Source organism: Lonchura striata, chromosome 3, assembly GCF_046129695.1.
Source record: "Lonchura striata isolate bLonStr1 chromosome 3, bLonStr1.mat, whole genome shotgun sequence".
NCBI classification, from domain to species: domain Eukaryota; kingdom Metazoa; phylum Chordata; class Aves; order Passeriformes; family Estrildidae; genus Lonchura; species Lonchura striata.
In genome coordinates, this window is record NC_134605.1 from 38,196,924 (window position 1) to 38,210,201 (window position 13,278).

Here is a 13,278-nt window from a genome sequence, read left to right on the forward strand (position 1 = left end):
CTGTAGAAATGCTAACTATTTCTGATTTTGAGACATTCACTTCTGTTTTGAATGATATCTTTTCAATACTGCATCTTGTTAAGTGTTCAGTCCTTCAGGATTATACAATTCCTAAAAACAGTGCTCTGGCCCTTGTACCTATTTTGCTATCTACTTGGATCCCAAATCTTTAACCACTGCATTTTTCTCCATTTTTCTCCAAATCAGTGTCTCCTTTACACTGTTTTATTTTCCCATCTCTAAATCTACTGAGGTTCGTGTCAGCATCCCTCACCTGAGGTCAGCCCATCCCTAGATCCCCAGACTTTCTTTCAGCAGTTTCTGATATTCTTGTTGGATTAATCTCCAGTATCAAGAAAGGAGACTGCTGAAAAGAGCTGGAACATAGACTGGGGATAAGACACTTAAAGAGATGAAGGCTGGCTGGAGTTTGCAGGGAAAAAGACTGTTTCCATCTCTCTTAAGAACTGTCTCTTTTGCTCTCCCTTTCTTGCTTACTCTCCATCTCCAAAGAGATGGGGCTTACTACTTGGTTACTACTGGATGTTATCAGAGCTTTAAAAATTCTCTGAGGCTGACAGATTTTTTTTTGTTGCTGTTGAAGTAATACTGGGGTTTTTTTTCAGACTTGTATAGCTTGGCCAAATTTCAGCATATGCCTGGCATATGCCACTTTTGCATTTCAGTGTCAATTTTCAAGTCTCTGCTTTACAGTAGGATAAACTAGACCTTTTCAAATGAAAGCTCACCAAGTTTCATTTTACTCTTATACACTGAACCAAACTTTGATTTCTACTAGCATGTCTCTTTTAAAGAGCCAAGCAATTGTGCCTGGAATTTCCCTGAATTAATCACCTTGAGGAAGTTAACAGACCCTAGAAAATTACAGACTAAATGGAGAATATTTGGCAGAGTTATGCACAACTGAAAACAAGTTCTCTGAGTCAGAAGTTTCATGTAACATTAATTAGAGACAGAACTCTCTGTTGTATCATAATTTAGAAGAAAAACAAGTGACAGTTTTCCATACTGTGTATTAACATTCTAAGCCTTCTATTTTACTAGTTATTTATTTCCACTTAGTTATCAGTTCAGAGTTTGGCTCTTCTCCTTTACTCACATATGTCAACCAGCTCTGCAACCCTTGTTCTCCTATTCAGGATCTCCCAGACCTCATAGAATTCAAGATCCAGGATGCTTCCCTCCCTCACAGAGGGATAGATGCGACAGTTAGTGCAATAATTAAAGACTGGTTGTAAGGGGACAGGGAGAACCCCAAAACTTAGACATAGATTTATAGCAAATCAACTAATGCTTTTTAAGGGGCAGTCCTGAAAAACATGACTAGGATTAGGAATCTCAGTAATCTTCCTCCCTCAAACTCTTTACTCACATCCATTCCTCCATGCAGACCTTGACATACACACTGCCTGAGCTGACAAAAAAACTCTAGCACAGAAAATGTACTAGAGTACATTTTGATAATATGAGTACTCAACAGCTGACAGCTCTGATGAGGTGTGGTAACTGCTACCATCATATCACCTACCTCTAGATCAGTGAAAAGCCCCTGGTTGTTCTGCAGTATGGCATACATGCAATGGGCAACAGTAACTGCATGCTTCCAGTTGTGGTAGGGCACGCGGCGATAGTTCTTCTTTACAGACATAGTAAATCGGCACAGCTTTTCAAGTTCAAAGCTAGGAAGAAAATAATTTGGTCAGAGAAAAGATATAGGAACACGAAAAACAACCAGAAGAGGAGAAATGATGGTCTTTGATTTACCCTTCTTGCTAGGATTGACTCTCGCTGTGGATGATTCATTGAATGACATGAAGAGTCACTCAAGTTTGGCAAGGACAGAGGAGCGTGAATGCCTCACAATGCTCTTAGTTTAATCTGTTAAATTCAGGAACATAAGTCATGCTATTCAGCTCAGTCAATAGAATTTCATGACCTTCCCTGCTCCCAGAAACTTGAAGTGATTTCTTTCAATTGCTTATTCAACTTGAAATATAGTACAACTCCACATCTAATGGACAATTTAAAAACATGATTTGTGATCAAAACAGAAAATTCAGGGATTTTTAAGCAAAAGACCCAGAAGAAATAAACCTGATTAATAGAGGTGATCCATATTGACCTTGTGAGAAGCAGATTTTATTTTTCCAATACTTTTAAATTTTTTCTTCCAGTTTAGACTCACAGAACAGAAATTCACATCTCAGTTTCTTCACTTCTCACCAAATAATATTTTGTTAAGTCGTAAATCGATTACTTTTTCCCTCATAAAAAGGCAGTTTTCCTTTATTCATTTTTTTCCCCTCTTGCTGTGATTTGACTTTCTTTTCAAGTTCCATGTTTTAATAATTTCTTGGGTAATCAGGAAAGTGGAATGGTGAGAAAAAAACCTGTGTGTCTGACCTATGTGTAAAAATGTAGACACATCTACTACACGGAAACAGGCAGAAATGTGTATTTCTACAGTTGTGTGCTGAGTAACATAATAATTATTCTTAGCCTTAATCTGACATTAGAAAAAAAGAGGCATATTGTCTTTAAAAAAACTTTAGGCTTTCTTTTTTAATTCTAGAAAGTCAGAGAGTGATAGAACTATTGTTTGAAGTAGTACATCATAACTCAGAATAGCAAAACAGTCACTTTCATCTACATCCAATCTCAACTCGATGGTTAAGATAGGATAGTATAATAGCCAAAAGAAAAATCATTATCTGTGATGCCTCAACATAGAATACTTCTACTTCATCCACTGTTGTATTTTGTATACTTGACTAAAGCAGTAAAATATTACTTCTTCTGAAGAGAAAATGTAGTATGATAGATTTTTCTCTGAAATCCTCTCTGAACAGGGCAATTATACATTACATTTGTAAATACTTTAAGGCACAACCTTATTTCTCAATGTATTAAAAAAAAATTTTAGTCCTAAAATTTCTGGGTTTGTTTCAAAGGTTTGAGAAGTTCTGTTCTTTCAGAAATTAAATAAAAGTCCTGTTCTAACAGTCTCCTTTTCAAATATTTAGCTCACTTTTATTTCCCTAAATTTATATGCGGAAGCTGAGGCTTATTTGAAAAACATCAAGCAGATATAAATTCTTCCTCATCAAAGCTACATGTTGAAAGGAAGAAACTGGGAGTCAGAGAGAGAAGAGAACAGAACCTGACTGAAAATACAAACCCCAACCCTGCATCCACAGCCGTTCAGTCTGGAATGGAGACAAGCTAACTACATTGCACAGTAGAGAACTGTGTTCAGAAGAGTCACCCACTTTGCAACACTGAGAAAGACCCTCTGGTTTGACTGCACACTTTGGGGGCATCCATTCAATTAGTAAAATAAAATTAAATGACAGCAAGCATTCCTGAATGTTGCTTCCTTTGTAGGGACGTATTTCCCTCTCAGTTGACCACCTGTAGGATTTCTGTAATTTGGAGCAGCTCCTTTCTTTTAGCAATGTGCCATACTTACCCAACTACTGATCTTAGTAATGATAAGGAACACTGAGACAAATGACAGTGAATGAAGCATTTAATTTGAAAATAATTCACTTCCATAATTAATGCACAGCTATGCAAATAACTGATTCATTTAGCAAGATAAGATCTGATCTTGGTTTACTTTGACCATATACATTATTAATTTTGGCAACTATATATCTGAAAAACTCAGTTTTCATGCACCTTCTCTCCTTTTTGGGAAGAGTACTTTTTTGCTGCCTTTACCATCTTCTGTCTGAAAAACAAAATCATCTCAGAACCAAACAATTTTTCTGTGTATTAGAAGAAGAACTGTTAGGATGATATCATGAGTTCTTTAACCTCACTGTTCCCAGATTTTATTAACTAAGGACCTAAAAGGTTGGACAAAAGTCCAGACTGTTTATTACAGTCCTGTACTATGAATAGTAAATAAACATCAAAAAAAACAGACCTTGAATTAGGAAGTAATTATCTCAAAAATTATAAGCAAATACACACAGACTTAACAATTAAATAAAGAAATAATATACTTCATACCAGGCTGTCCCACAGGACTGGTGAACCATATAGACAAAAATAGCAGGCCAAACATCTTCATATGGACTGATATCAAAATGGTATCTAAGAAGAAAGTTTCAGTTTAGAAAAGACAAATACCTTTTCATTGTTACTAAAAACAAGTGAAAATGACTAGGAAATGTATATCCAGCAAGATTCACTTCTTTCTGAATACATACAGAAAGCTGAATTTAAAGGTTACATTTGTCAGTAATGTCAAGTTACGTATTTCTGCTAAGGTCAATGGGACTATGCTCATAGCTTCATACAATAATTTAGTAATTTATGTTGGAAAAGACTCTTATTATCAAGTCCAACAGCTAGCTTTTGGCTTTGTTTACATAAGAGAAGCACATATCTTTATCTAAGGATCCACAGATTAAGTAACAGACAAAAAAAAAATCTCAGGAACAATAAAAGATTTACAGGCATTCCTAAAATATTCAAGACTTTTCCCAGGAATAGTGAAGATGGTGTCTCTAATAATATATTTACTGGCCTTTTTTCCAATAATTTCTGTCATAAGTTGCATGAGACACACCCTAACTTTGATAGAGGAAAAAATCAGTTTTTATTGGCTAATAGAAATCACGCCAAAAATTCAAAAATTTAACATTTAATACCATATCTTTAATGTTTCATTACCTGAAGACTTATCCCCTCCCCTGATAAGAATACTGAGGCCTAATTTTAAGGACCCAGGACAGAAGAACTGGTTTTCCTTCAATTATTAATTAACCATTTCCCTGCACTTCCTGTGCTGCAAGTCCTATAGCTTTTCTCCATGGAACTTAACTACTTGGCACACTGAACAGCACAGCAGCTTGTGAGAGGAATGAAGGTAGCTGAATTGCTTAGAAAATGGTGAAATGTATTCTGCTTGAACTAAAGGATGCTAATATAATTTAGAATGAAATCTGTCATCTTTGCAAGTAAAATTCATTTTTGCTGAGGAGGTGGATTATATAATATCACCTAACAAAGCACAAGAAATTGTATTACAAAGAATAAACTTCTATTAGGGTGTAATCCTGCAAGCTGTTAATGCTCTGGCATTCAAGCAAATCACTTCAGCATGTAATGAACTTTAACTATAAGCAGTACATGTTAAACACAGGCTTTCACCTCCCCAGCTACAATGCTCAGTGCTGAACAGAAGTGAGCAAGCTCTGGGGATGAGGTTTAAAAAGACAATTTAGATTTTGTGACTCAATAGCTGATTTTAGGCACCTGGTTACTAGAGTAGAATTCATTGTCCTGGTCCAAAAAGAGCGACTGAAAAATATGATGGCTCCCATTGTTAGTGTTGAGTGGGGACTGGCTAATAAAATGCAGATAGAGGTTCATCTTCAGCATACAGCAGCTGAAAATAACTTAATTATGTCAGAGAAAGCCTAAAAGGCTGGATGGGAAGTCTCCTCCAAAGTTAAGCTGCAACTCTACCCTCTAGTTCCTGGGATTTGTAACTCTGAATTATAATTTTCCCCTTCTCCAATAAGCACAAGCAGATGCACAACACACACATACATTCATACTCAAAACTCATAAAAAAACTAAACACACCCTATACATCCACATATGCATGAACCCCAAAACCAAACCTAAAAAACATGCACACAACCGAGAAAACCCCAGGACTGAGCTGGGAGAAATATGTTATTTCTAAAACAATATCCAAGGGGATGAGATCATTCATTTGGTCTTAAGTACTGATGTTCCAAACTCTGCTTTCTCTCGGGCTCTGAGCTGCTGGTGGCTTGGGACTACAAGAATGAAAGCTCATCTGTACAAATCCTAGGTAAAAACAAATGCTTAAAGCAACTACTGTATCTACCTACCCATACCTGTGGAAAAATTATGAGTATGTATAATTTTATATCTTTGATGGATAAATTTTGTTCACAGTTCATTAATTATAGCCAAGTATAAGAAAGCCAGAGATAAAAGCACCATGATATTGCTATACTTCAATAATAAAAGTGCTTCCTAAAAAAAAATCCACTACAGGTAAGGAAAAAAAAAATTAATAGGCTATATATAACTTCTGCTACATTAGAAAAATACTTACAGCTCAATTTCTTTATAAATATGTGGAGGCAGCGTACAGTGCATGAGGTTTTGCCACTCTTCTGCTGTACAAACACTATGGTAGGATAGCTTCTCCATTGTTACACGGTAAATACACTCTGAATGACGAATTCTGTGGTACATCTGAAAAAGTAAAGTCATGCATGAATTTTAATAAAGGATATTTTAATAAAGGAAAAAAATTACTTCCCATATTCAAGCAGTGATTATTACAATACACATCTGCAGAAATGACAGTGCATTTGGCTGCACAACTTCACATATTTGAAAAGCAACAGATTACACTGAATTCAGTACTTCTAGGAAAGCAGGCCTTCTATCGCATCACTCTTCATCTACTCACTTGAGTAAATAACTAAGGCTTAGCTGACTTTAAACTGCATGTGAGCTCTCCCAAGAAAAACAATCCAAGTTCAGGAGTTAAAAATGGAGCTAAGTCCTCTGCAAAATTCTGACAAAAAATTTATAACATGACACAATTCATATTTTTTGCCACTGTATGAATTTTATTACTTGGTAAAAATTACTTCTACCTATGCACAGTAAAAAGTATGTGGGATGTTTATCATACCTACATTAATATTCCATATGAAAAATAAGTACAGTTAATTACTGAGAGGTTCAGACATGTCATGGTTTACAAACAAGTGAGGACATAACAATGTACTAGTTAAAAAAACCTCTGGAGCAGTACAGCCTGAATTCACCATCTAAAAGCAGTGAACTCACACACAGCTGAGTGTGCATAGTCCCAAGTGTAATTTATATGCAGGCCATTCTACCTACCTTGATCCAAGTGAAATAACTTGAGGCACTTGGTAATAAAATTTGCTGCCCCAGTGTACCACTGGGATGCTATTGGTAAAACTAATTAATGTAAGTCACCAGGCTTAACTGGCATTGCATTTTATCTTACCTCCCCATCAACATAACTCAGCTCTTCTGCATTGCATATTTACTGAATTTTTATACTTAATAGTAATTTTTATACTTATATAGTAATGATCATTATATTGGTTATGTTTCCTACAGGCATAGTAAATTTTGAGATAATAAAGGGTTTGAAGACAAAAATAGCTACCCGCTCTTATCTAGAAGCATGGATAATTATAAGAATATACCACAGCATGTAATTGTAAAAATTGATATTTGAGTATTAAGAATATGGAATTGAGAAAATATACAGAATATTTCCATTCCCCAATTAAATTTATAAAATTTAATTCAAATTTATAAAAGTAAATACGAATCATACTTTTTAGTGGAAAAGGGAAGACAGATATCATATACATTCCTGAGCTTTCTCATTTTAGCTACACAAAATTGATATATCCAGAGTATGGTTCTTTCAAATGAAATCCCTATCATCCTCTTTAAATAGAATTATTCACTAAGGGATACAGTGTTAATTCAATGAAATAGACCTACAAATCATTTTAATAAACTGTAACATCAAAATACTTAAGTATTCTCATTATAACTTACAAAACTGTAAATAAAACTTACATTAGCACAGTGTAAGGCTAAAGCACAAAAGACTGCAAACATTTTAAAGTTGTTCTCATCAGTTTTAGAGAAGGCACTTCCACTTATTTTATTAACCATCTGCACAACCCCTATTACACTTCCTCGGCTCACAATAGGCATGCACAGGATATTTCTGGTTGTGTAGCCTGTATAGAGGTCTACTTCTCTGAAGATGCATAAAGGAGAAAGAAAAAAGAGAAAAGAGTTAATATCAATGGGTATCTATTCCTTGATTCTCAGAAATGTTGATGTACAATATACTTAATCATTGTAAAGTAGACTAATTAGTACCTGCAAGAATTTCACCCTCAAAACCCTCAAATATTTTTATCTACTGTATTCATACTTAGAAAACTTTTTAAACCTTTATTCTTTATATGCAAAACAAAGAATTAATATTGCCTCAAACACAGAGTTGAAGAACATTTGGGTATTCTTAGGCATGCTGTTTGTTAGTGAACTATTTTTCTCCCATGAAAATAATGAGATTGCAGGGAGACTGATAATGAAAATTGGCAACAATCTAAGAACATTTTTCTCCATTATATTAATATTTGATAAAAATACTTTTATTTGTATCTTAAAAGTATCTCTGATGGCTAAAGCATTTAATAAACATCTGTAATTACTTCCTTGTCAGAGGACTGCAGCTCCATGAATGAATCTGAATATGAAATTTAAGTAGTAATTTTATGTAAGAGGTTTGATGAGCTATCTTCCCATCCAGTGAAGTGCATCCTACCTGTTAAAGCGTGGATCTGCATAGGCATCAGGGATGTTAAGGACTTCTCCTGTTCTTGCCACTTGACCAGCTATTCCTTTTTCTATAGAAAATCTGGGAAAATAAAAATGTGTATTAGCCAAAATACAACAAACACATTTTTCTAGTGGTGTCTCTCTTGGGCACAGTAATGGGTGTTCCCAACCAGCGTCATTTTCTTGCTTTGAGGAGAAAAATCTTACAACAAGTAGTAGCACATAATAAAACAAAAAGCACATCCTAACAGATACTTTCTGAAGACATTTTATATAGCTATATAGTTTAATACAAAACATGCCATAACATTACCATTTTAGTGACAAAAATTCAAAATCTTCAATAACCCTTTTTTGATACAGAACTCAGACTTGTGTTTACATTTAATAGGTATTGATTTTGTTATGACTTTTACATATTCATGAATTTACATATTCATTGCTTCTTTAGACACATGGAAGGCAACATGGAACTTGTTTCTTTGGGTGGTGTTTGTGTGTGGATTTGGTAACTAAATTTGGAAAAAAACAGTGGAAATTTCATAGCTGAACATTACATGGATTGTCCATGGGAATGGGAATGACTAGCCTGTTTCATGACAATGAAACAATGCCATGTTATTAACTGCGTCTCTTAATCACCACAAGGAAGTTAAACACAACAAATACATTCTTAAGTTGTATCACAACAATCCATACATCTGTCTTGTGAGTAAATAATTTTCAATATTTTGACATAAAACAGTTATGATATAAAAGGAGAAGATATTTTTTGGAGAAAAACACGTAATAAGAGTAATACGTGGAATGCTTTGAAGTCTAAATGAACCCTGGTAGTACCCTGGTGCCAGGTATTGAAGTCAGTGATAAAGCTGTCAGGATTTCACCCTGCACACCTGACTTTAAGTTATATTTTTCTGTTGCTTCTTATGATAGGTACATCACACCAACTTAAGACTCCTTCCTGATGACTCACTCAGTGTCACTTTCTTACAGATATTTAAGTTGTACTTCACTTTCAGTATACAGTACCTGTGAAATGGCTCACACCCTTGCACTTAGAATCAACATTTCAATAACATACAAAGACAGAAGGATATAAGCAAGAAAAACAATTATCACGAAGGAGTATGAAAGTGCATGTTAAAGCAGGCCATCTTCTTTAATTTACACCACCTCCTTGCTTGTCAGTACGCAAATTGCACCAATTTTTATTCCTTCCATTCTCACTCACACAATGGTAAGTGGGAGTAAGTTTGTCTAAAGGAGTCTTAGTTAAGACATGAATCACATCTCATACTGGCCCAGAAGTTTAAAAGAATAAGGAGGAAATGAAAAAGTTCTGATAATAATCAACGCTGAATATTTTAGGAAAATTTTAGTACAAGATACTTAGTCATAAAATTCTTTACTTTTAAGAAGCTGAAAATCTGAAACCTGTATGCCTTTGAAAATCTTAGTCTGGATCTATTAGGAATTCATAATTTTTGAAATGTGAAAAACACTATATTTACTTTGTTGTTTAGCCTCTTTCATTAAAAAAGTGCATAAGTGTAAAAATGAGGTACCTGTGACACGAAGCAGAAATACACATAACTTTTAGTCAGAGAATCCTTTCTAGTCATTACCAGACAATATGCATTTTCAATTTCACTACTTCAAGCATTTTTTAGTATCACAAATAATTGAAAGTTTGAAAATCTAAATTCACATGAGAAAAGTAAAATTAAATTACTGAGCTTGAAATCTTCAAAGTGAATGACCAATCCATACTCAATTCTACATTTGCCTAATCCATCCACAAGAAGTACAAATTGTGATTTCCTTGCTTTGGATGTGCTCGAATCGCACAAATTTTAATTCCTCTTGGGAACCCTCTTGGGAAAAAAAAGTCCCAAACTGGCAGACTATGGATTTAGGTGCACTATTACCTGCACCTTTACCTACCTCAGAACACCTCTGTTTTTTTCCCAACATGATTTCCAAAAGGACCGCCTCCGGAAGACGGCATTTCCAGGAGTGACGTTATAGCTTCAGAGACGCTGTTTCGATGCCACTGCAATGTCATTCCCAGAAGTACTACCTTCTGGAGGCGGGTCCTGGTGGGAATGATATCACAGTATGACAAGTATTGTCAGGGTACCTGCAGATAGGCACAGAAACTGGGTAATAAAATGCCTGCACATCCATAGTTATAATGAAACTACACCCTTCTGCTAGCTATTCTTACCTTATTTCTTTGGTCTTCTTGAAGACAGGTTTTCCATCATTTTCTTCTCCAATATCAAAAAGGTCTGAATACAGCTCCTTATTTTTGTGGTCCACCTGGAAGAGTGCACACCTATCTGCATTCACCAGGTTTTTTGCATATATCTACAGACAAAAAACAAAACTAGAGTTAACGGTCATGAGTTGGATTATCTCCAGTCATTTACCTGATGAAAATATACATCCCTGTACGACAAAAGTTTTGAGAAGTTATCCAGGATGGAAATCTGTGTGAAGAAGCAATCTTTTAGGATAAAATTCAGAAGTAAAACCTTGAATTCAATATTTTCTCTGCTAATATGAGTATTTTCCTCAAGAAATGCAGGACTATCTTCAGAGACTGGAAAGATTCCCCCAAAAAAGTAAGCTTTCCTGTTTAATTGATTTTCAAGGCTTTCAAAAATAGTACCTTTCTTCCCTCTATGTTCAGATACTATTCACCTGATTTTAAATGGATAAGTTAGAGCAAGACCTAAGAACAACTTTGTCTTTTTACCTTCATTGTCAATGCAAATGTATTGGTATTTAATATCCAGTAAAGACAGACATAGAGAGTACAGTGTTTGCTTCTAAGAAAGCTAAGTGTGCCTGTAAAAAACAATGATGAAATGATCCTTGTGGGTTCCTTCCAAGTCAGAAATACTTTGTGACACTGTGGTTCTGTTGTTAGAGGTATATTATGGATTGCCCTATGCAGAGGGATAGGAAGTGGCTGTACCCTCCTGATGTCAGGGACAGTACTTGCACAAGAGCTGAGACTTAGAGATTGTGCATGAACTAACCAAAGGCCAAAGGTACCAGCCAGAGCCAAGGAAGTACCACAGTACAACAACAGCACGGTCTCTATCTTACTTTGAACCAACTAGTTTTATCTCAGCAAAAATAATTCCCAGAAGCACTGACTGTCAGAACAGAAACTTGTCTTGGGAACACAGTAGGTCTTCACTGAAGTATTTCTCAGAGATACAACAGACTTTCTGAGAAAAAGAGGAAAAAGTGAGATAAAAAAATCAAACAAGGATCACAGTGCTAAGATGCCCATACACAGGCACAAGAACCTGCTCTATCCAATTCAGACCTCTATCCAGGTCTCCTGTGTTTCTTATTTGTTCAGAAAGTACAGTAACTGCATGGTAGAGTATGATCTGAGGTGGATCTCTTTCCACTTTATATATTATACCTATCTAGTCATTCAGTACAGAAAAAGGCTAACAAAATCTTGGTGTGCAATGCATGCAGTTGGTACGTTTTAAGGATTCATAAGACTTACATATTAATGATCTCCCACATCCCCTCTTTTGTCTTCCAAAAATATAAATAAAACAAAGTATTTAATTTCACAGTAATTCAGATGGACAAATGTTACATCTCAGCACAAAAAAACCCTATATGAGATGAAAATTCATTAGCTGAGACACTAGTTCAATGCCATATGAGGGGAGCTGCTCAGATATCATCTAACCCAATTCCAGAACTTGGAGGGCCCTCCCATACAGACCGAATCTGTGCTGAGGAAGATTCTGTTGTCTTCTACTCCATTCACTCCATCTGAACAGAAAACTCAGGGAGAATTCAATCCAAGACATAAGACTTCTGCAATTTTTCCCCCTTAGAGCATTAAGAAATTTAAAGACCTTAACAACTCGGACTGCTTATTTATTTACCCAAAAGAAAGTGAACAAAAACTGCCAAAAGGACAAGGGGTCCAGTAAATGCTTCTATTCAGACACTATATCAGATTTCTTTGTAAAATCTACAGCAGAGTGTTGACTGTATACAATTAATTTTTTGTGGTTTAATGCATATGACTCAAGAACTTACCTTGGTCATGACTCACTCATGCTTTTCAAAAATGATTGCTTAAACAGTACTAATTGAGAAATAGTTAACAGGATGAGAGTTTTACTTCTCTAAATCCCTCGCTCAAATCCTGAGAAGTGGTTGAAAGAGAATATCAGTACAAAAAGTACATTCCGCACTGTCAATAGGGAAGCCAGGGACCACCTTTCTCATAAGCTGCTCATGCTCAAGTATATGTGCAAGAAAATTTGTAAGGCAACTTGAACTTTTACTCCCCTTCCTTACATTTACATTCAAAAAACCCTTCTATCACTAGCTTTGCTGAGAGATTCTGATGAAAATAAAAATGAAAAGACTGGAAAGAAACACACATATTTTTTCTTTAGCATTGCAGGAACAAATCAGATCATAAGTGCAATCACCAAAGGGTGAAGCAGCAAGACGTTTCTCAGAAGAAACTGAGTTCTGGTCTTTTCTAACAGAGACACAGAATAAGCCACATAATGATCAAATCATGGTCCCACAAAATGGCAAAAAATGTACAAACACATAATTCAACTAACTGGCTCAAGAAAGCAATAACAGCAACAGCTTAAAAGGAAGCTGAGTATGAAACATTACACAGGTTAAAATACAGAATCATGATGCAGCCAAGTGTTGGAAAAGATGATGAAAGAGTAAGCATATTTTGCTGCCAATTGTGTTTTCCACCAGATCTCTATTCACAGAGAAGAACAGGGAAGAATATCAATATTTGTTCTCAGTGCCATATGTTATGTT

General features: G+C 35.4%; 1 protein-coding gene across 8 annotated transcripts in view; it reads right to left on the reverse strand.

The window, feature by feature from the left end:
- Nucleotides 1–13,278, reverse strand: part of PDE10A (phosphodiesterase 10A) — a 351,678-nt gene that overhangs the window by 18,320 nt on the left and 320,080 nt on the right. For all 8 annotated transcript variants that reach the window (XM_021544164.3, XM_021544162.3, XM_021544159.3 and 5 more), the window contains 6 exons: nucleotides 10,661–10,803; nucleotides 8,417–8,509; nucleotides 7,654–7,840; nucleotides 6,128–6,270; nucleotides 4,039–4,122; nucleotides 1,550–1,700 (listed from right to left, as the gene is read on the reverse strand). In XM_021544164.3, the coding sequence (XP_021399839.2) occupies nucleotides 1,550–1,700; nucleotides 4,039–4,122; nucleotides 6,128–6,270; nucleotides 7,654–7,840; nucleotides 8,417–8,509; nucleotides 10,661–10,803 (801 nt within the window). The remainder of the gene's footprint in view (nucleotides 1–1,549; nucleotides 1,701–4,038; nucleotides 4,123–6,127; nucleotides 6,271–7,653; nucleotides 7,841–8,416; nucleotides 8,510–10,660; nucleotides 10,804–13,278) is intronic.